This window comes from Gymnogyps californianus, chromosome 13 (genome assembly GCF_018139145.2).
Source record: "Gymnogyps californianus isolate 813 chromosome 13, ASM1813914v2, whole genome shotgun sequence".
NCBI lineage: Eukaryota > Metazoa > Chordata > Aves > Accipitriformes > Cathartidae > Gymnogyps > Gymnogyps californianus.
Window position 1 is genome coordinate 7,997,023 of NC_059483.1, and position 24,238 is coordinate 8,021,260.

General features: G+C 43.5%; 1 protein-coding gene across 15 annotated transcripts in view; it reads left to right on the forward strand.

The window, feature by feature from the left end:
- The window catches only part of MAGI1 (membrane associated guanylate kinase, WW and PDZ domain containing 1), a 359,845-nt gene that overhangs the window by 279,449 nt on the left and 56,158 nt on the right, over positions 1 to 24,238 (forward strand). For 7 of the 15 annotated variants that reach the window (XM_050904375.1, XM_050904377.1, XM_050904378.1 and 4 more), the window contains exons 4-11: positions 774 to 980; positions 3,921 to 4,131; positions 7,670 to 7,752; positions 11,024 to 11,059; positions 15,613 to 15,670; positions 17,987 to 18,075; positions 19,126 to 19,218; positions 23,007 to 23,189. In XM_050904375.1, the coding sequence (XP_050760332.1) occupies positions 774 to 980; positions 3,921 to 4,131; positions 7,670 to 7,752; positions 11,024 to 11,059; positions 15,613 to 15,670; positions 17,987 to 18,075; positions 19,126 to 19,218; positions 23,007 to 23,189 (960 nt within the window). Of the gene's footprint in view, positions 1 to 773; positions 981 to 3,920; positions 4,132 to 7,669; positions 7,753 to 11,020; positions 11,060 to 15,612; positions 15,671 to 17,986; positions 18,100 to 19,098; positions 19,219 to 23,006; positions 23,190 to 24,238 lie in introns of all 15 variants that reach the window. The other 8 variants (XM_050904383.1, XM_050904384.1, XM_050904385.1 and 5 more) reach the window with 5 other exon arrangements.

Genomic DNA, 24,238 nt, shown 5'->3' on the forward strand with positions numbered 1-24,238 from the left:
CTTCTGTGGTCACTTAAAATGACAATGAAGCATCCCAAGCACTTTGCACTGTTTGCATCACATCTGGTGGTGGCTGCCAAGAACTGTGCGTTTGCGTAACCGTGGGTGCGTCTTTGTCCCTTCAAGTTTTGCTTTAAGGTCTGGTTGTTCACTTCTACCCAAGTTGACCCAACTGCTGAGTTTCCTCTTTGAAGAAAGCAGTGCCACGTGGTACCTTTCCTTTTCTCTCCTTTGACAAAGTTTTCCTTTAGAGAGAATAGTTTTTGCTTTTTAAATGCAACATCCACCCTAAAAGAACCTGTGTATTAAAGCAGGCCGTCGAGCCTTTCATCACTTCTCTGGGTGATAGCAGTCATGAATTTTTTATTTTCTGCAGGGCTTACTCCAGATCTGCCACAGCATTGTGTGGGTGCACACATGTAAAAGGCTACTAATTGAAATTCAGATGTAACGAGATGAAGTTTTGCTATTCACCATGACTCCTTTTTGTTTTACCACTTGTACGCTCAGTGCACCTAAACAATGCAACCATTGCTTCTCCTTTTAGATTCAACAAGAATAACTTAAAAGGCAAGAAATATTTCCGTGTCTGCTCTAGAGAAGAAATATGCTCCCCCCACCCCCAAATGGGAATAGCGTGTGTTTAGTTATTTATTTACTTATTTGTTGGGGAGAGACAGAGATTTTGATGGAAATGAAAATAAAATAAAATAGAAATCATGCTGCTATAAACTGTTCCCTTTTGAAGATGCAAATGTGTTTCTATTGCCTAGGTAACTATTATGGAACGCCCAAGCCTCCCAGCCAGCCCCTCAGTGGGAAAGTGACTTCCACCGATGCTTTGCAAAACCTGCAGTCTGGCTCCAAGCAGTCGACTCCCAAGCGAACCAAGTCTTACAATGATATGCAAAATGCTGGCATAGTGCATCCAGAGAATGAGGAAGAGGATGATGTACCTGAAATGAGCAGTAGCTTCACAGGTAAAACAAAAATATTGTGGTCCATCAGTTAGGATACATGGGGAAGGTTTTTGGAGGGGGGTTGGGGGGGTGTGTGTGTGTATTTTCAATGGGTTTCCTGCAAAGCTGTCCATTCTGGACAGAACTGGCCAACCACACCTGAATGGCAGATGTCCAGGGTGGACAATCACATGCACAGTTGTGTCTTCTAAAAAGGCCTTGTGGGGTTGAGCTGGATGAGAAAAAACTGGGGAAAAGTTCAAATTCGTTAGTTGCAGAAAGTTCAAGGAAGAGTTGGGCTGTGGTTGACAGCTAACAGTATGAAATGGCTCAACCAGGATTACATTTGAAATTAATTATTGCTCCTTCCTAAACGTGTTGCTGTCCTTTCCCCTTCCTTGCATCTAGAGATACCCATCACATACAATTACTAGGTCCTCTGCTCCGAGGTACCTTCCAGCAAATTGAGGGCTGCTTGCTGCAGGAATGAGGTCTGAAGCATGGGTGCAAGCTCTTTGTTTTGTGAAGGCCTTGTGTCCTGGTGAACACAGATCTCAGTCCCACCGTGGCTACCATTGAGCGTTGGCTGAAAGATCACTGGAAACTTCTGCAATCTGAAGTCAAGTGCTGTGCAGGCAGATTCAGAGCAAAATACTGTTGGAGATCAATTGAGTTTCCACAGAAATCAACTGCAAGTTTGTGAAGCTCTGAGGAGCAAGAGCTCTTCCCCATGTCCGCAATCCTACTGTTTGTTAGCACTTAGAGCATTACTTCCTCAGCTCAGTTTCAAGCACTGAATTCATCTTCCTAGCTCCCTTGGAGGTAGGTACTTAGCAAGCAGCATTATCCACACCTTCAAGCCTTTCACAGCTGCTTGCTGTGGGTGCTCACCATCGCTGGCACTAGGTCCTTTGTCCTCTGGTCACTTCCTACCACCATGACAATTCTCCTTCCCAGCCTCTGATGAGTCATAGGAGCTGTCATGCCAGTTCCTACCTGCCAAAGTCCTGGCACTTAACATCTGTATAGAGCTTTAAAAGGATTTAGGCTGAGATTTAGTTTTGGCCCTCTCTGGGCCAAACTGTCAAATGGCTTTGAGGGTTGTGCTCTGTTTGGCTGCTACCTGCTACATATTTTCAACCTAAATCACTCCTGGCTGGCCTCATCCCTCCCAGGCTGGAGGTTCTGTCTCTGCTTACTGGCTCCTTTACAAAGTTTTGCGCTGAGGGTAGTTTCTCACATGTTGTGACATGGCAGCAACCTCAGCCCTTGTCACAGGATCTGATTTTGGGAGGAAGCTGGTGGGAGATGCTGTTTGACCTCCTTGCTGCAGTTTGGTGCCCCTGAACTAACTTGAGCATCATTTCTCTCCTTGTTTTCCTTCACAAGATGAAATACTGGAAGATGCAGCTCATTTGTTACAACGTTATCACACCCTGGCCCCTTGCCTTCATTAAATGGGCACAGAATCAAGAAAAGAGTTATTTCTCATATACCAAAGTGATTCCTTATGCTTATTTCACATGTAAGTGTGCTAGCCATATTAAAATGCTCCTCCTTCCTTAGAAGACCTCTTGGTGACTTGTGTTTTCCAGACTTTGGCATGTTTACACTCACAGTCTTAAGCTGGCGATGGATGATTCATTCATGCTTCTTTATCTTGTCAGCTTCTACCTAAAAATATCGAATGCCAGGAAGGCTAGAAAGCAGGCAGCTGAGGGTACTGGTATAGTCTAGATCTTTTTCTTCCCTCTTCTCCCAGTTTATTATTTTCAGTATCTTGTGTTTTTTTAATGGCAGCACACAGACTAGAAATAGCGCAGGAGCTGCTGTTAATGTCCGCTCAAAAACCAAGGCTGTGGGCTGTGAGTTGAGGAGGTCTGTGATCTCTGATCTGGAGAGCGGAGGCGAGGTCTGGGCTGTGAAGCCCTTTCAGTCCCACTGCTTTGGGACTTGGCAGAGTGTGACACTGATCTCTCTGTCTCTTGCTGAGTGTGTTGCCTGCCATGTGTACTGGAGACCGGTGGTCTCAGGTGATTTGGAAGTACTGCCATCGATTTTCAACACCTGCAAGAACCAAACAGAGAAAATCCCTTTGGTAGACACGGGTAGTCTTAGAATTTGTCTGTTGTTGCCAAAACCTCTCTGTGAAGGAGTTAGGGGCACAGACCTGGTTTGTGGAGAGCGTTTACTGTGATTAGGGGTGGAGGGAATGCGCAGCAGTGTTTCACGGATACAGCTCAAAACTGCATGGATATAAGCATCAGAAATGTTTCCTTAGAGGGAGAATGGTCAGGTACATCATAAAATGTTCCTGAGTGACTTTGACTGGAAGGATACAGTGATGAGCCATGGAATAAACCTCCTCAAACGGCCAGAACAGGCACTAGTGAGCAGCAATGCGTGGACACATGGTGTAGTGCTGACATTTATTTTAATTTTTCATTTAAAAAAACCCACTGCACTAAAGACGTTCACCATTAGCTTGTTGACTTTGAGCTTCTGGCTACCTTCTGCACTTGTAAAAATCTCCCCTTTTGATCATTCTTCAAACAGGAAATTTTATTCTCCTGATCCCTGTCCCACAATTGGCACTGCGGGAGTGAACCTGTAAGCCTGCTCGGAAGCCCATTGAACTCATCTACATCAGTGAGCCCTGGCCTCAGACAGCTTGGAAGACTTTGGTACCTCAGCAGGGCCTATTAGAGCGAACACAGTAGCTGATCACAGCTTCTGATTTGCGCTGGCGAGGGTCTGGCTGGCAGAGTATGTGTGTGTGGGCAAAGCAAGCTCATCCCTGCTGGCAAAAAGACTGCAGAGTCTCTGCCCTCAGTTCATCTGTTGCTGTGTCTTGCGAATTAAAAAATGAGGAGAGGAAAACTGTAAGGATAAACCCGGAGAAGCAAATGGGAGGAGAAAAAGGCTGATTTTCAATTTTATTTGTGCTTGTTTATTCTACAGCAGAGTCTGGTGACCAAGACGAGCATAATACGCATATCGTAAGAGAGACAGCCCCACCGTCCGCAATTGATAGCCACACCAACGTTCCCACCACGGAACCATCTCAGAACCTCCCTCAATACCTACCTCCTTCTGCCGAGGATAACCTAGGTCCTCTGCCGGAAAACTGGGAGATGGCCTACACCGAGAACGGAGAAGTCTATTTTATAGAGTAAAGCACATTTTTGTTGTTCTAATTCCATCTCTCTCCCTCTCTCTCTGGGCATAAGTAAACCTCCATGGATGCATTTTGTGTGTGTGTATGTGTGTGTATTAAATATTTAGTATATACAGTTATGTTGCGGAGCTGCAAGTTCTTTACTGCTTCTGAAGGCGTTTTGCATTTCCTGATTGGATTAACATCCAAATTACTCCTGAGTTCAAAGGCAGAGGGAATTGCTTGTTTTATGAGGGTAGTTACAAAAGCAACAGGCACTTATAAAATATGGGCCAGTTGTTTTCATGGGTGGGATGAAAGCTCCTAATTGAAAGGGCTGAGACTTCATTTCTGGAGCCTGCCTCTGTGCATAATGCAGCAGAGAGAATTCCTCCCGTCATGTGCTCAGGCGGTAGCAGAGCCAGGGAATGGACTTTGTGTGTTGTCCTCTCATCAGAGCAAACGGGCCAAACGTGTTAACGTGCTCCAGTGGTTTGCAGAAGGCATAGCTCAGTGCAGAGTAGGCACAGTAAGTTTGGAAGAGGTACCTCATGCTCTGTAGTCTTTGCGTAAGAGCTGAGTGCTGTCAGCAGTTTTATGATGTTATTGATTTTTTCATGCCATAAATAATAGTCTCTAATTATACTTGTCTAGATTTATCGAGATAGGAGTAACTTATAGAATGGGACCTGTTAGTGGAAGAGATTTCTTGCACAGAGTTTAGCTAGACATCAAAATTCAATTAGCTTTTGAAACTCAAGCTCTTAGCTGCCTCAGTAGAGGAGGGGGCTGACAAATTGATTTGGGATTTGATGGTCTGTTTAATGCAGTCTTGGAAACTGAGATTCTCAGTGTACCAGAAGCCAGTGGCCAGTTAGTACAGAAGAACGTCCTCTGCTAATGCCCCTTCTGGTACTCTGGAGAATTATGCTGGATTAGGGCAGTAAGGGGAGCAGTCCTGCTCCATCAGCAGGAGAGGGGACTTTTGGACAGGGCCAAGGAAAGGTTCATCAGAGCAGCTTTTCCCTTGGCTGCAATGGCAGGGGAACACATCAGAGAAGATTGCCAGAAGATCTGAGGAGCTGGGAGGACTGAGAGCACCGCAGCAGCTCTTCACCAGCTGGGAGAGGGCTGCTGTAAAAAAGGCCATTTTCCAGGGCGCTCTCAATTACCTGAAGAGGCTCCACCAACCCCCTAGTGTAAGCCGAAGTCTGGAAGGCACAATGCAAATTCTCATCAGCTGCATATCGGATGAAGCTGAAATGTGTTCATTATTCCAAAGACGGTATTCTGCCTCTCATTATGTCCTCAGGGTGCCTCATTCTTTGACGTACTTTCTGGCTTTAATGTATATAACAGCCTGAGTAATAGCCCATCCAGCCTGCCATTTTCCTTCTTGGAGGAGGACAGATGATGAGCACTAAATGCTGCCCAAGCAACCGGTTGCTCCCTTTTTTGTCGCCACGTGGGCCCCTGCTGTCCTTCCTTACAGGTGCTTCAGCCAGGGGTTCTGCTGCTGCCACCAATTCCCCCAAACCCATCCCCATGGCTGCTATATACTCTATGCCTGTGTGTTCTCTTAGCAATGCGGAACTGTAGCACCTTAAATAATTTGTTAGACTTTTTGCAGGAGAATCATATATGTGGTGGAAAAATGTAGCCTGCATACACAACTGTCTGCCTGACATGAAAATCTGGTGACACACCAACTGCTTCCTTCCCTGCAGTGCAGACTGACCATTTTGAGGATACATACGCATAGGGGGTGATTTTGTGCAAGAACATGTTGGTGTGGATGCAGCACTGAATGACTGCAGTTCTATTAATTCTAAGGACACCCTGAGCCTAGAAACGATTTAGTTTGATTTGTATCAAATTAAGAGAGCAAGCTAGTGAGCTGTGTAGACACGAGCTGGCTCGGATGTCTGTACCATCACCTACAGCGTTTTGGGTTATCAAGTCAGGGTGCTGAAGGGAACAGTATGGGAACATCTGAGCTGCTTGCACAGAACCCGCACAGGTCCAGCGGGGCCAGAGCTGCGTGTCGGATAACCGGTCCTGATGGCTTGTAGCTGAAGCAATTTGGCTCTTGAGATATGTTTCTCTGGTGCTTTAATTGGGATTTTCATTACCCAAAGTATCCTAGTCCCTCATTACCCTGCACGTAGATCTGTGCATGTTACAGGTCTAACACAATCCTGTCCCTCTGAGTGTATGATCTGAAAGGTGTTTAGCTAAATTTTCTGTGCCTCAGCAAACTACGCTGTTGTGAGCCTTTGGTTAGCGAGACAAAGTTGCAAGAAATACGCAAATATTCTATTACTCTCCTCCCACTGTCCTCTTTCCCAGCTAGACTACAGACTTTCTTATTTGTAAGTTGGCAGAACCCTTCTGCTTTATTGCTGTTAATTTGCCTGACTTGCTGAATTTCTGCCATTCAGTTTTTCTAGTTAGCGATTAATTGCTCTGAAGCATACAAAAGGATTAAACACATTTGCTCATCTTGCCTTGGGAGGGCTGGGTAGTAGGATGCATAAAACAAGGACCTTTTATTTACACACTCAGATCCTAGGAGCAGGGCAGTCCCCTCTTCTTGCAGTAAAATGCAAGTTTGCTGGTCGGTTGTTAGTTCCTCAGGGATCATAGCCCTCATTACAGCATTTCCAGCTTCATGAGACTGTTGTGAGGCTGAGGTTAAGTTTGTAAATCTCTCTGAGACCTTGAAGGAGGAGTAAATAGCATTACTATGGTATTGAAACTTAAAACTGTTAAGCAGTGTTAAAGGCTAAGCTAGATAAACGATACCTCAGGGACTGGAGGGATATCTTTGCGGTTTATGTCTAAGATGACATCAGGTTGTAGAAGAGACATTACATTACAAGATTGTCTGTGTATGCAAATGAAATGATGGGAGAAAATAATTTCTAGAAAAATGTATTTTAAGCCTGTTTACTATGCAGCCTTCACTGCTGAGACTGGCATCGCGATACTGTCAGGGGACTTGTAGAAAGGAAGAGTTGAAAGTAAAAGCTGTTCAACTTCCATCAAAGGCTTTGACAGAACATTTTTATTTGTGTAATTAAAAAGCTTTCACTGGAAATTTTGTTTTTGACTAATGCCTGGGTCAAATGTAGACAAATGTCAAAGGTCGTTTGTAGGAACAAAGATCCCTGCATGGTTTAGGGAGGAAAGGAAACTTCTGTCTTTTCATCAGGAGGTAAATGGCTCAGAGACACCTCCTGGAATTAAGAAACAAACCACCAAAGACAAAAGTTTGGAAATAAATATTATAATATTGCAGTTTTCACATGCATCCTTCCAGTCAGGAATGCTGATTTGTATATTTTCACTTTTCACCTTTGTGTTTTCAATGCCAAGATTCTTGTGATTTGGTAGACTAGTTTGCAAAACATCAAATTGTAATGCCGTTTCTTCTGAAGCAAAAGTATGCCTTCAGGTCTGTTGAATAATAAAGAGGATATATACTTTTATGTCACTGATACTTCAGCTCTGCTTTATTAACAAAGGTCATATTTCCATTTTTGGTTTCCAGCCATAACACAAAAACAACATCTTGGCTAGATCCACGGTGCCTGAACAAACAGCAGAAGCCTCTAGAAGAATGTGAAGATGATGGTAAGAGACTGAAAATAGTGAAATAATAACGTGTTTGGTCCATTTCTAGCTGGCTTTCTTCCTTTCCTTTTCCCCTTTCCAATAACCTGTGTTCAGAAATACTTTAAAAAAAAGAGGTTTATTAGTAAGTGCACAGAGACAATATCCATTATGTTGTTGTAAAATCACTGTCTGTGTATGTCAAATAGCCATTGAGATGGCAGATCGTTTAATAAAAATCAAAGAGGTGTTAGAAGCAAGAGGCCTATGTTTTTGGAAAGGCATTTGAATAGTCACTGATGCTGAACAAGACTCAAAGCTTTCTGACATGTTTGCTCCTTGGACCACTGTGTAGGAGGAAAGCGACTGAGTCTCTGCGTGCTCCATTGTGTTACGCTTCAACCACCTGCTTTACATGAATTGAAAGAGTTATGTTGTTATTTCCTTGTTTGAGCAGAAATAACTCAATTGCTTCACTTCTTCTGTTAAATTCTGACAGTCCACTTAGTGTTATGATTGCTGAAAACAAATTCCATTTGAAAGTGTAGATTTTTGCCACTGAAAATTTACACTGATGTAATTTTGTATTCCTTGAGATGTTGGAAATGCAAGCCACTGTCCAATTTAGAGCAGCCAAATGCAGGACTGTTAAAGGAGGTTCTTTCCCTGCATCCTTTAGGAGATGCTGGAAGAAGAAGGGAATCATGATGAAAATAACTTAAATGTTTGGGAAAACCTCTCTGGAAATTTTGGTCTACTGACCAGGAAAGGTGATGGTATTATAATGCATAATTTTGGCTAACACAATACTGTCATGGTAGACATATCTTAAAAATGGAAGGGTTTACTTCATCAGTGTTGGTGCTGTCCTTGTAAAATTAGTTTTCATAATATGATTAACCTCCTACTGGTGTGAGTCAGCTCAATAAGAATTATAATTTTATTTCAGAAAAGAATCAGCTCAATCCCTTTTTACTGGTAGGTTCAAATCTGGCCTCCAGAACTGCTGTTACTATTTTTGCACACGCAGTTTTTCAAACTCTGCTTCCTTTCACGTGTGAGATTTTGCAGGATGTGAGAATTTGCCTGTGCAGCCTTTGCTGCCGTGATGAAGCAGGTCACCAACTTCTAGTGCACAATGCAGCGTACCCCCAAACCACAAGGATGTGCAAAGCACGGGCAAAAACCACGCACACCGAGCTGACGCCTGCTTCAGATCCTTAGCATCTGGCGTCGTCTGTCAAGGAGCGAGCGGAGGGAGCTGGATTAATGAAGGCCTTACTCTGCGCCTAAAAATGGATACGTCAGTGGGTAATCAGAACTGGAACAAAATTAAATAATAGCGTATGCAGGCAAAGCTCCCTCCTCCTTGCAGTTAAGCATTGCTGGCATTTTAAAGAGGAGGTTGCTAGGTCTCAGTATAAGCTTTCCTCTTTCAAAGGGTAGTTTTCCCTGAAGCACAACTTCTGCCCTGGCTTTCTCTACCAGCAAGACTCCCACTACGTCAGTAGCCCCGGTGATGCCAACAAGCGACACGTGCCGCTGTGGGTCAGCCTGCCCCACGCTGTGCTCTGAGCCAGGGCAGGGAGCAGTCGGTGGGACGAGTCAACAACGGCTGGCTGAGCTCCTCTGTTAAACAGTTTTAAGTCTCCTCGCAGAAGGGAAAGTCTTTCTCTTGTCCTCTTAGCAATTATAAAACAAACATTGGAATAATTTATTTTATTGGGATTAGAAACATACAGCTGGTATTTTTGTATTTATTCACGTTCATAATTTTGCAGAGTAGTGGCATTTTTGTTTATCAGGTCCTTAAAATCAGCTAATTTCATCTTCCCCCACACCCCTTCACTTCATTCACTAAGTTGCTCATTAATGAATATTTTTAACATTCAGTAGTTAAACCAGTTGCTTCATAGGTATGGCAGTGCACTGCACTGTTTTGCTTGGCTGCTCTGATCTTGCTTTGCACATAAGAGTAATTATATTTCAGAAAACAATGTGAGCACAAAGAAGAGAGAAGGTTATTTTTACTGCATCATAGAAGCTGACCATTTTTGGCAAGGGTCACTGTTGGGTGTATTTCCACTGAAGTCAGTGGGACGACTCCTCCATTTTGTTTGCGTGTGTGTGTGCGCGCATGAGTTTTCAGGCTTGCTCCCATCCTGTTTGTGGTTTTTATAAATGTTAGATGTCGTTTCAGATTTGTTTGGGTGCAGTTGCCTTGTGTTTTTTCTTCATCGGGATACATGTCCCTAACAAGTTTTTGGTCGTTTCCAGTTGTTTAGGCTCTCAAAGGAAATTGCAATTCATGTTTCACGCTAATGGTCCTAAACAACTGTTTTGGTAGAATATATTGCAAACAGGTCGTGGAAGTGGTTTTTTAGGTGTCCAAATTTTCAAAAGCAGTGCTGTGACACTACATCTTTTGTTTGCTTCTATCATTCATTTATGTGGCTTATACTGTATTAGGTCCAAGATTGTTTTTACCATCTTTGTTCTGGTTTTGTCATCATCTTTCATTTTCAGACTGCATTATTATTATTTATAGGCTAAGCAATACTTTAATCATCTGTGTCACTGTTAACTTATGAATATGGAGCAGATAATGATAAATGGAGCAACAGTGAATATTGATGGCTTTGTGTCTTTGAAAAATTATGTGATCTTTGTCCCAGGTGCCCCGATAAAACTGGTGCATTCCTGTATATGCCTCACCAGTGCATCTGGACTTCGGTGTGGGCCTGTGCCTCCAGTTAAACAAGGCGCTTCGCTTCATGTCTGTCTTAAATCATCTGAGTAGTTACAGTGAAGTCAATTGGACCTTGTATGCATGTAAATTTAGGTACTTTCTTGAAAACCTTGCTACATTAGTTCTTATTTAGATGCAAGGTTTTCCTCTCCGAGTTCTTCGTTAGTATTCAGGTCTGGCCTTCTGATAGATCTGTGTGTCTACAGAACGGATTGCGAAGGTCGGACCGTACAGATCTGAGGGAGAAGCTTTGCTACAGTGAGAACAACACAAATGTATTACTTCACCATATCAAACTGTAGCATGGAAATAGTCAATTGATACAGATATTTTGAGAATGCAAGAACCAGTTCTTCCATTATCTACATCAGATCCATCAATATTCTGATCACTAAAGTGTGATAAATGGAAAGTTTGGGCTCGGTCTGTAGAAAATTAGTGGCGGTTCTGCTGTTTGCTGTAGGGAATTTCTTGCTTGGTGCTGGTATCTGAAATTTTCTTTTAATTTTTTCTGTCTCATTTACTGCTCTTCCCTTGGAGAAGAAGGGGTACACACGGAGGAACTGGACAGTGAACTAGGTAAATCATCCATCTCTCGTTTTGATGTTTGACTTCAACTGCACTGTTTTAAGCCTTTACTTACTTTCTCCTTTGTATCATTTTGCATCTTTCAGTTTTTTTATTTCAACAAGCCTAATTTATCAGCAAAACTTCCCTAGCACACAAAGCATTAATCTTCCCCTAGCTTCAGATCTACAGTGTTTTTCTTACTGATTCAGAGTTTGAAGAAAGCTGGAGGGCCTTAATCTTGCAAAGTTTGTTTGAAGTTGCTTCCTCCTGGACCCTGCAGAAGTCAGGGACTTTTCCATTGGCATCACTGGCTCCAGGACAAAGCTTATAGATGCCAAAGTTGAAATCAAGTAGCTAATGATGCTTTTCCACTGAGGCCGGAGACGTTTCCCAGGCAAGAGAAGCAAAGTGTGATTTAGAAAGTTTAAGTATTACATAGGATGCTTCTGCTGAGCTTGTGAATGAAACAGCTGAAAATTTTGCCTCAGTAGGTGATTTTATAAACAGATGATTTTCAATGATGTGGTACACTTTTATTTGCTGCATCTTTTTGTGAAGAATGCTGTCTTGATATCTAATCTCAGCGGTGCTCTTTCTGTTTATACTGATGGTGGAGGTAGTTGTTATTTCTGTTCAGCTATGCTCTGCTGCACTTGGAAAGCTGAAAGGCATAAGAGGTTGCATAGGATTTTATTTCCACTAGCTCTATTATTGCTTTTAAAAAGGACTGTATTTACAGTTTATAGTTCTGCGTACTGGAGGATTGTATTACCAGAGAATTAACCTCTGGTTTCTGTAATGACTTGCAAGTATGTGTATTCTGCTTCTGCTTCTGTGTGATTGATATGGTGTCAGCAGCCAGCAGCTATTGAGTGGACTTTTAACACTGCTCCAGGAACTGTTCTTCTGGATAATATGCCTGGAATAATGTTGGAGGCCCAACTTCTTTTAGCGCAAGAATTTGAAAGAAATGACAATTTAAAGAAGAATGCAGTCACTTTAGTGGTACATTAGCATTATGCGCAGCTCATACAAATAATCAGCAACAGACCAAATAACATCAGAAGTAGGTGGATGCACACCGACAACCTGCAAAGATTTCTCATGAAGGTCTTCACAAAGGGTGACTTAAAATGAGAGAGAGGTTAAAAAAAAGGCAAATTTAGAGGCAATAATGAAATGGAAATGTTCCCTTCTTTCAGTCTGATATCAGGATGTAGTACAAGAGAAGAGCTGGAAAAATAGATACAGGGAAGCTCATTAATTGATAAGCCTGACCCCAGTTCTGCAGGCACTTACATGCACAAGTGTTTTGCTCGAACATCGTGAGATGTTCCCTTTGTTTTAATGCAGATAAACTTTATTGAGCTCACAGCCCATCGATATACTGTTGAGATTTGCAAATGTTGCAGTGTAAAGAAAAACATTTTCAAGTGGCTCAGTTACAGCAATGTTAGGGAGGGGGCATGAAAACATATGGCCTGTTCGCTAACCGTACTCGTTTGTATAAACTGGCTGGTGCCAGATATTTAACTCCTTAGCTTATCAACAGTTTCTGTTCTAAATATAAGTAAATTAAAACTTGAAGCATTTGCACAACTTCTTGTTTTCCAAAGAGGTGGGTTGCATATGGAGCAATAGGTCACCTCTTTTTAACAGAAGGTTGTACAACAGGACACAAAAATTTAACGTTTAGAGTAGAATTTGACATACGCTTGGGCAGATCCTCCTGGCCTCCCAGGGAGCAGTAAGAGCTGAGTATACTGAGGTCATCTCCAGCTACTTTATAGTGATGCATGGGTCCAACTAAAATACCTGGTAGTTGGAGAAGTTCTTTTTTAGGAATCCATCTATCCCCTCTGTAGGGTAGGATACTAAACAAGAGCATCTCAGTAGGAATCCATGTATTTACCCCAGGCTTAAAAGTGTAAAATTGGATATTTGTCCATTGAATTTACCTGCTGACAAATGCTCTGAGACTGCAGAGTGCTGCATGGATCTACCAAAATAAAAACCATATGGCTCACTCAGGCTCCTAATGATGTAAAATGTTTTTGGAAATCTCGTATTTGTGATAAAATCTAATGCTCTGGGTCATCTTCAGTTTGGCAGGAGAGGTAGAGAAGGGAGATGAATAATTTAAAGCCGCTAAGAAGACAGACTGTGCAACAAGGCTGTGGAGAATATTGCCTTTTGCTTTAGAGAACTTTCAGAGGCTTTTAGAAGTCAGAAAGCACATCTACGTGATCAACAAGTGATGTGTTGAAAGCTGCAGTTTTGTGTATTGTTACTTCTGAAAACACAGAGATGTGTTCCTTAAATGGAAAGCTGCAGAGATAGAAAACTGGAAAGACTTTGGCACAATACCATTTTTGGGGTTAGGAAAGTGCTGGTTTTCTGACCTTCTGTGAAAATTCTTTAAAAGAAAAGAAAAAATAAAATTTAATACCAAAACATTTTGTGAACAGAAGAAAAGCAAAAAAAAATTTTTTGTTTAAACTTTAAAAATAGAAAACACTTAATAGTCCAAAGTAGACAAAAGATATTTAGCAGGAAAAAGATGTAGAAAATTCATTTTAAGACATTTGTGCATTACTTCTCATGTCCCTCATTCACTTTTTATTTTTCTGCCACCCCCAGCTTGGTCTCTTTACCATTCTACTTTCACCGTAGTGCAACGAATTAAATGGCTGCCACAACTTGTGATTTCCCTGATTGCATGCTAGATCTTAATTTAATTGCACTGAAACTCCTTAAGCCAGTCCCACAGTGTTTTCACCATATGGGACTCCTTTGCAAACCTGAGAGTTCCCTTTGCGAAAAGACTTTCAAGATTGGCCTCTAGCTTTCTAACTTGTTCTCAGATGCACTTGCACAGTATAAAGGAATATCTGTTTCTGAAGTGTTCATTTCAGATCGATCTGCTGATAAAATTGTGGAGTATTTTCATGCCCAAAAGTTAGCACTGGCTTGCATTTAATTGCTTATGTCTCAAGGAATCCAAAGATGTTAAACCCAGTAAGGATAAAATAATTATAAGAATGGAAAACCTACCTTATATCTGCAAATTAGGGACATGTGGAGCAAAAACCATGAAAATCAATTTCATCTGATCTCCAGCCAATTCTGAACACAAACATAAACTTTGAGTAATTAGTCCATGTGTGTTTATATAGATTCTGTTCATCTCCAGTCTGGAGATATTTCTGTCCTTATGGCAACATAGTTGAAGCCTATAAATGCAGAACTAGATAGTTACATTTATTCTAATTAATGGGCCATTGTTGATTGTATTGGCTCAGCAATTGATGCCATTACTGAAAATAAATCTTTGCATTTGATAATAAACAAATATAGATTTACTGTCAGTCTCGTCAATTTAGTGATAAATTTTGAGGAATTATTTTGCATGAGGTATTTGAACTTGCATTATCTGATAGTGGCTTTTTTTTTTTAATTTTTTTTTTTTATTTAAATGAATGTGCAGCGTCTGTGGGACCACACTTGCACAGTCCATAACGTGGTGGAGCCTTCTTTTGAGTTGATTCACAGTATTACACAAACACACCACTCTGTATTGTTAATAGGATGATTATTTTGGTACCCACAGCCAATGGGAACATTGTGTTTAAATGACTGGGACAAGGATCAGGCCCTTAGTAATACATACAGCTTTAATAACCCTCAGTTGGATGCTGAAGTGATTTTATTACATTCACTAATTATAATTAAAGTACTATGTGCAGTCTAGAAAATCAACAGTAACAAAAGTGGATACGTTTCCAAATGTTAATTTCATCTTCAGAACTGTTTTTTGTTAATTATGCTAATTAAAAAAAGGAAATCCCCGTTACATGTGATTATGGCAATATGTGTTTTTACATTAAGTGCTATGCAGTGAAATACATCTGTGTGTGCCAGCCCCACTTGGGTGGATTCCATATGCCGGGCGTTTAAGTTAAATTCACTTTGTCCTGTTTCAAGATGTGCTTTTGTGTTGGGCTCACGGCTGAGCGATGCAGTGCAAATCCCTAAGAAAGGAGTCCAAAAAAACTTTTTTCAGCAATGTCACCACTGCATAAATGGCTCGGCCCTGGCACAGGAGATGAAAGTGGTTTCTCTGTTAGTGTGCTACAATTGCTTGCCATAATCTCGCTCATCTTCATAGGCTGGCGTTAAAATGCCTCTGGCCTGTTGCCTGCATCGACTTCCACTGCAGTGCTCCACCCAGGGCCACTCTGCCCATGGTGGTGAAACCAGGAGGGTACTTGAGGCACTCCCAGAAAGGAAATTTATTGATCATTTGTTCATTTAATGCAAAAAGCAAATCTAAAATTGACTGGCATGGGTATCTTCCCACTGATTTGTTAACCCAGCACTGGTAGGACAGGCTGTGATGTTGGTGCCGTGCTATGCCAGCCTTTAAAAGGAGGCTGTGATTGTTCTGAAAAGTGTTCAAAGAGAAGTCTGAGCTACTGACGAGTTTTGCATGCTGAGCAGGAGCAGCTACCTGTCAGAAAAAACTGCATTGGAGGCTTCAGTAATGCTTTTTCTATTTCCAGAGTTGCCTGCTGGTTGGGAGAAAATTGAGGATCCCGTCTATGGTGTCTACTATGTAGAGTAAGTGCTGCTCTCCGGTTCTGGTGTGGCTGTCGGGTGGAGGAAGGCTTTCCTCCGCAGCGATCTGTGTGCTTTGTTGGTAGCACCTCATACCAAGGAGGAGGAGACCCTGGCCCCTTATAGGCTGTGGGATGCTATAGGGGCTGGGAGAGGGCAGCCCTGCCTTGCCGTTCCCCATCCTCTGGTGGGCTCTGGCAGCAGCACCCTGGGGTGGGGGTGGGCTCAGGGGAGCCAGGAGCACCTTGGGAGGGGGTTGAGCTCCAGGGGTGAGCTCAAGGAAGACAGGAGCACCCCGGGGTTGGGGCGTGCAGGAGCCCCAGCACCTCACAAAATACTTCTACCCAGAGAACGTTAAGAAGTGTGCTCGATCCCCTTCGTATAGTGCTGTGATCAAAATACGAATGTGCAGAGCAGACCACCAATTCAGTTACAAGTCGGAAGACACTCAAAAGGAGGAATGGATGAGCCTGTGTGACCAAACAGCCATGGCAGAGCTTCTTGCATGAGGCTGTTGTTGTGAATAGAATTACAGATTTAATGGGACTCTCTCCGGAATTAAAACAGCTTCTTCTTTATCTAGATGTCAGATCGCTCCCTTGGGAAACTAGAGATCTGAGTTTTGTTTCATCACTGACCCCATAAAATGAATTTTTAATTATGTGTATACTCCTGTCTAGTAGGGCGGCTTATGATAGCCCTCAGAATAGACATGGAATACAGCTTCTGTCTGCTTTGGCTCATTTCTGACCCTGCCATCTGTGCCTAGGGAAACAAGGTTAGCAAACTGTGTCATTAAGGCTTGACATTTATTTACCAAAGACATCAAGAATATTTTTTGGCTATTAAACGCCATGCCAAGAGGTCTTTACAGCATTTTTTCCTGTCATTTTATATATACATGCCTGTTAGTTTTGTGGCACTCCTTAGTGATGAAATTAAATAGAAAAGTAACAGCAATGAGACATAAGTTTATTTTACTTGCTATCTATAAGCTAGCAAGATGGTTATAATTTGAGTATTTGTCTCTGTCCCTTGCAATTCAGGCACTCTATTATTGCATAATAGTTTTTAGTGAGAAACAACTATCATGAAAAAGGTTATATCATTTTTAAAGTAGTTATCATTTTTTCTTAACTTTCTGAAGATATCTTGAAATGGGAGATCTTTTACGGAACTCATTAACTTGTTTTTATTTGATTAGTTAAATATTTTTCCAGTGATGTAATATGGATCTTTAGCAGGAAAAATTATTAATATTAGAGTGCTTCTATTATAATTACTTGAAAAAGTGATTGTTCATTTGGAGTGTTTTTTTGATAAAGACATGTGGGACAAGAGACAATAAAATAGCAAGTTCTTAATGGTAAACTTTGTTTTGGATACAAAGATGGGCTTTAAGCTAATATAATTTTCTAAGGTCTACCTGCTCCTCTGCTGTAGCAAAATCACTATTGAAAAATTGCTCTTGAACAGTTGAGGAGCAGCTTATCTCAACTGCAGCCATCAGCTGCGGAGAGTCCCCAGACCTGCCCCCACTGCCCCGGCATCTGTGGCTGGTGTTCGTCATTTGCTTTCATAAAATGGTTAATCCTCTGCAGAGTGCATTGCTTGTTTGCCATGTTTGGGGCTGGGCTGCTTTTTTTTTCCTTTTTCTGAGATTGGTAAGTAGTATTGGCTCTAAACATCTAATACGGGTCGAAAGGTGCCTAATGGCCCTCCGAGGAGGACAGCTGAAGTTTCACCAAATGCTGGTTCCCACTGGGAGTATTTGCTGGTGGCTGATTCTGAATATATTTTGATCCATTTGGAGCCCAGCTTTTCAGCTCATAGCCTGCATCCCCGCAGATATTTTTAAGACACCCTGTTAATAGTGTGCGTTGATCAGATAGCTGACATGTTACCAGTTGTTGGATTTGGGGTTTTGGTTTTGTTTTTTTTTTTTTTAACTTCAGTGAGCCAGGGAATGACCGCACCTCTGGGAATCTGATTAAAGCAGGGATGATATAGGCCTGTCTTTTAAAATGCAATCAGACAGAGCGCCTTTTCTGCTTTAATCTCATTTTTCACAGATAGATCACTACTTTAATGTATTTGAAGGAATTAGCCATTCCTGCTCAAGACATCGTATCAATATTGGAATCTGCTTGTTTTTCTAAATATGCTTTTTGGCACGACTAGGTGAGCCTTGCTCCACATACATTGCTGTTGAGTTTGTTTGGTATTTCACTCCTTTCCTCAGAGGAGTTTCATGCCTGGCCGTCATTCCTGCTTGTCACATAAAGGGTTTCCTAATTTATTGCTCTCTTTCATCTCCAGCCACATCAATCGGAAGACACAGTATGAAAACCCAGTTCTTGAAGCAAAGAGGAAGAAACAGCTTGAGCAACAGCAACAGCCACCAGAAGGTTGGCACCACCGAGGGCATGATGGTTGGGGTTTTCATGAGGGAACATGCCCTCCCTCGCCTTGGCAGCACCATGCCAATGTGTTTGTCCTTCCTTCTGTGGCCTTAGCGTTTAAAGGCAAAATGACGTGCATAGGAAAGCTTGTATATGCCCTTCACATAAGATGCAGCAAAGGAGAAAATCTAAATCGTATAACCACTTAAACATCATAGCTTTCACCCCTGTTAAAGGGGAGAGAGATTTTTCTTTTAATGTCCTTTATTTCTGGAAAGTTTCTAGGCTTCCCAGAAACAATTAAAACACACGTTTTCCTGTTTAATCTGCTCCATCAAGTTACTCACTGTAGCTGGTATTGTTCCAGTCTGCATTGGGCCTCATAGGCTATTGAAGGGGACGAGGAGTGGGCATTTACATGCGCACTAGAGAAACCCCTCTGCATGACAGACGTCTTAACCCAAGACCTTCGGATGTTGTCAAGCTCTAACATCTGAAGTAATTTCATTATTTTAAAACACTTTTTTTTTTCTTTTCCTTTTTTTCTTTCTTTCTTTTTTTTTTTTTTTCTTTACGTGAAGCCCAACTGCAGTGAGGGGCCTGTGGCATTTGGGTTTGTTTTGGTACCTTCATAGCTTTCACACCAACTTATTTCACAACAGTTATTATCCAAGGGGAAAATAATTTAGGCTTCAACATTCCTCCTGCAGCCCTATTTCCCACAACATCAGCTCTTCTACTTAGATGCCATGAGTGCCATGGGGAATAGATTTCATATAAATGTCAAGACCACTTAGATGCAAATCAAGTCCCAAGTTTGAGCGTGAGGTAGGGTGTCCCAGCAGATGGATCAGTTGACCTGGACATAGAGAGTCCTCCAGAACTGGTTTTTGGACATCCTGTTCATTTTATTCCCTCTCTCCGAGACTCTGTTTCCTCTCTTGCCATGCTTCTCATGTCTCCTCTGCTTGAACCCCACACTCCCAGTGTGTGTACGTGCAGGAGCTCGTAGCGCTGTTGTGAAACAAGTAACATTTCCCTCTCTGCCCTCTCTAGAATGGACAGAGGAGTGTCCATCTCTCCCACCACCCGCTGCTCCAAACCATGTTTCAAACAACCAAGAGGCAGTTCGGGAAGCACCAGTGCAAGGTAACAACCTTGTTAAACCAGTTGTAAAAGTGCAACAAGGTTTTTTTCCCAGTCAGAACTTTTATGTACTGTAGAAGGGGAGAAAGTCCCTGTAGTGCACATAAAAAATATGAAATTCCGTCAGCCACCAGCAAAGGCCGTACCTCCATGACTAGTGTCACACACCAGGGCACGTGCCTGCTTACCTGAATTTCCACAGATTTTGAGACTAGTTGTTTTGAGACCACATGTGTTGCCAAATGCAAGAGGCAAATGAGATCGCCTGCATCAAAAAAGGATTGTGGCTATTCTCACGTTCCAAGTCTTTAAAAAGGCATGGTGAAAACATGAGTTACAACATCGGTGGGATTTAGCAGCAACTGCGGTGGATGCAAGTGCAAGTAGGAGGACACCCTTTTCTACAGAGCTGTATGGATATGCAAGGATTAGGCTTTTACACCACCTAAACTCTACTGAGTTTAGAATGTGGCTCTTATAATAAGATCTAGTGCAGAGATTTCTTTCTGTTCTCATAGGTCAACATTCCCTCCCAAAAAGCAGCACAAAATCTCACCATGTTGCACTGTGATTAAGACACAGACATGCATTAGCATGGTCATGTTTTAGTTTGAGAGCCAAAGCCAATGTCACCCCATGTCTGCATTCGTGGGCAGGTGGAGTTTCAAGTTAAAATAGTTTAAGAGCCCTGGAAACTGGTCAGCGTGTTTGGGAGCTGTGATGTGCATAGGTTGTCGGCACTGTTTGGCAGGACCTTGGTTTTGGAGAGCTTGGGTGTCTTGGTTGTGTTTGTGACATCTGAGCAGCCAAGTTCTGGTACTGCCATGGATGAATCTGGCTTGCAACTTTATGGATTTTCTTTTTTGTGTGCTTTGAATCCAAATGAAAATTTGGGGGGATAGGAGCTGGGGGGAACACCAGAAGAGGGAGATCCTCTGCCATTTGGAGAGCTTTGCAGAGCTACCAGGCCTCCATGCTGAATCTGACTTTCTGTAGTAACAGAGGGCGAAGAGGCACAAGCACCTTGGCCATGTTAGGGGCAAATTACATCATGTTTCTGAAAAATCTGAGTTGAAGCTCCTCTGGGAAGCTCTGCATGAGGAGGGAATGATAACAAGTCCAAATACTGTGGACCTACTTTGACATTGTACGTGTGTACAAGTACTTTGGGCTATTACAGCCTTATTTATTAGTGTCAATGGTCTGTGTATAGCCAACTGCTCACAGACCAGTTGCTTGTCTTAAATAACTAACCAAACAGAACATGAATCATTCTGAATTTGCAGCGTGAGCTGAAACATTGCCAGATCAGGTTGCCAGCAAGGCAGAGAGTTCCACTTATACCTGTTGCAGTACAAGTGCTCTCTGGTTACAGGTGGTTGTAAGTAGTCTTCAGCTTTGGCTACATCTAAATTGCATAGCAAGCGAATGGCATTGCCCTGGTCTGCAGGAACCAGAGGCTGGGGAAGGGAGAGAGGGGGAATCTGGCTGGAGCCCATCATCCTGACAGAGCTGGGAGCAGCCGGGGGGAGGCTGGCCCCGCGAGCTGGGAAATACTCCCGTGCTCTGCAGGTCAGCCATGGTCTCCGAAGGCGAGCCCTGCAGGGGTGCTGCTGTCCCAGGCAGCCTTTGCTGCCATGAAGAGCCAGGGAGTGCTCTCTGCTGCAGGTGGCAGCAGATCAGCCCTTCCAAAACAGACATGTGAAATTTAACAGTATCCAAAGCCCCCAGCACGTTCCCGAGGGGTATTAGAGTAATCCAGACTTGCAGCAAGGAAAAACGCGGGAGGTCTGGAGATGGTACCGTGACCATCAGGGTACCATTGGGGTTAGGCTTGTCATCAGAGAGCCCCAAAAACGCTGGTCTTCCTTGGGGAGACATCTGTGAATGCCACCTCTGCCTTTTACACTATCAGGCTGAAGCAAAGGCTGCCCAAGCATCTGTGCATGGCAATGCAAAGGACCCGTCACGTAGGGGATGACATTAGAAGCCTCCCTCAGCTCTCCACCCACTCCCGACTGCCAGCCACCAAAATTGTGCAGCAGCGTTACAGGAGAGCATTAGCCTGTCTCAGCACCACTCTGAGTGACATGTCCTGGTACCTGCTGATGACTCCTTCTCCCTTTCATTCCTTCCTCTTCCTTTCTCAGTGCTGCTCCCTCTTCTCTCACTCCCCATTTGCAGCAGCTATTTCCAGCTTCCCTGTCCCCCTGCCCTATGCCCAGGGGTTTCCATCTCTCCCACCGATGGCACTGCTGGTGGGGCCATGGGCACAAGGACCCCTCCTTGTGCCCCTGGCACTGCTCTCCCAGCTGGGGTTTTGTAGATACACTCATTCAAAATGTGATCCCCTCCCAAATGCTGTAGGTGGGACGTAGCCTGTGGTGCTGCTGTCCTGTTACTGCAGGGCAAGTTCACCCTGTATTTGTAGGCAGATGCCAGCAAGCTGTGCTTGTTCTGCTTGTCTTTTGAACTAGAAATCAGCACAGGAGCAAGCCCACTGCATGCTGCCTCTCAGCCGTGTTTGTTACCTGAGACGTTGGGTTGCACTTTGATAGTCAGGGTTTTTTTGCAGCTCAGGGTCTGAGCAGAGCATCTGCCCACGATGTGCAGGATTACCGTGTTCCTGTGCTACCCTTCAAAGGCAGAAGACTGCAAGTCCTCACACTGCCCCCTCATGAATAATCTTCAAATATGCCTTTTTTTCCCCAGTCAAAGGCTTACGAGTCTCAAATCCCCTCACTCTCCCTCAAGGTCTCCTTTCTGAACAGAGGCCCACGGCAATGCTGCCGAGGTTTTTGAAAGTACGCCAGCTCTCCTGGCTGTGATACATGCTGCTGATCCTGGAGCTGTCACCAGAGGGCTTAGTGGCACAGTCTTTTCCCCTCTAAGCATTAAAAACAATTAAAAGTGCAAAGGTGTTTAGTGTTGGCACTGTGAAGTACAGCAACCATGATCCCTTTTCCGAGCCTGTGCAACATGCTTTGCAAGGATGCGCTTTTGTCTTTGGAGCACCTCGTTCCCTCTTAACCGTGCTCCCAGAGAGCATTAACAACCCTTCAGCACAGCCGCTCCGGTCCCGGGCCGCTCTTTGATCCGTACTTCACAACGGCAGTGTTTCATCCACAACAGGGAAGGAGCAGAAAGGGAAAAGACTTCAAACAGTGTCTGAATGAACAACATCAGCATCCTCCCCTTTTTCACCGGAGGAGGTCACAGGGTGGTAGCGATGGTGGGGCAGGGACGGGGGGGTTATGCTAAAGGGTTACGCAGTGTCTTGGCAGAGCTCAGAAGTTGCTTTTTGCTTGGTGGGCTGGGAGAAAGCCAAGTGGTGAAAAACATAATGACATTCCTTTCTGCAGAAATTCTCGCTGCAGACTCCTTCTGTAGGAGGCATTTGTGCTGCCCCTGTCCCATCCTTCCTGGGATGGATATAACCACCTCAGGACAGAGAAAAGACACATATCTAAGCCAGCATTGCCAGCTTTAATATATTCCATTCTTTAAAGCAGCATGTTTTCCCCTTTGTAGCCTTCAGGCTTTGGTGTGCACAGCCACAGCTAACAAAGTGCCAGGTGCTAGGGGTTTTGCTCACTCCTTTTACTGCATGATTGGATCGAAGGAGACGGGTGGAGTGCGATGAGGTGAGAGGATGCTGGAGTGAAGTGCAGTCCCGTCCCAGCACACCGCTGTGTTTGTCCGTGTACTTGTTAGAGCAGGGAGGGGCAGAGAAAAAACAGATCAAATGCTCTTGCCTGCCTGTTTATAGATTTTCCAAACTTCCTACACAGGAAAACCTTTTTTTACACGAAACCCTTCTGAGTTGAAAGGGAAGTTCATCCACACCAAGCTAAGGAAAAGCAGCAGGGGTTTTGGCTTCACCGTTGTTGGAGGGGATGAGCCAGATGAATTTCTCCAAATCAAAAGTTTGGTGCTTGACGGACCCGCAGCGCTGGATGGCAAAATGGAAACAGGTACTGATGCTTTATATCAAAATCACCATCACCACTTTGGTTTATATTTTTACAGCTGGTTTTATGTGCGATTCATAAAGGACTGTAGTCCTCGTCCCCCTTTTGGGGATTGGCGTTCAGCTTTCCTGTCAGCGAGCAGGGAAGTGAGATACATATGTTCAAAGTCTTATAGCTAGGTACTTCATGTGCTGGAATTTCACCTCAGGTGTCAAAATGTCCAGCTGGGGCTCTGCCAGCTCCTGCTCTCCGCATGCTGACCTGCCGAGAGGAGCCAGCAGTTGTGGGGTCCCACATGAGGCTGCGGGTTACTGCTCCCCGCTGTGGCAATGGCTGTCGTATTTTTGTAGGGCTGCATCACTGTGTGTTTTGTGTATCTGCCATGCCGCTCACCCCCTCTCCCAAGCTACTCCCAGGGAACGGGCAGAGGAGTGGGCTAGTTTGCGTTTCCCTGTGTGGAGGCGCCAAGGGCCAATTTGTTTTGCCAGAGATCGGATCCAGCATGATGAAATCTTGTTAGGATTCACCTGAGGTCACAACTCCTCACTTGCAGGTGGAGCATCACAACATTAAACATCCCTGTGTTGCAGCCCCAGTGTTAAAAAATGAATCATAACTTAATCGATACCTAGATTTCAGGCCGAAGTATGTCTGAGACATGACACGTGGCACCATATTTGAGCAGTTGGTATTTGAGAGCCTTCTGTTATAGCTCTCATGTGCTCTCAGTTTTGTTTCTGTCATATGTCAGTGTAGCACAGTGTATAACAGCGAGAGCTAGGCTTCGAAATAACTGTTAAATGGGCCATATACCATCATTTGAATTTATTAATTTTTTCATGAGCCAATTCCATTTTCACTTTCAAAAATGTTTATGTACATAAAGGCTTTATGCAATGAATCCATTGTGTACAGAGAGTCCTTGCTTGCCCAAGTGTCACCACTCCTTTTCCTTGCAAAGGTACTTAAATGCTGCTGTTTACCTGCGAGTGGCACCTGTGGATGCTGCGGATCAGCTCGCAGGCTCTAGTCCTCACCTTCCTGGGGTGCAC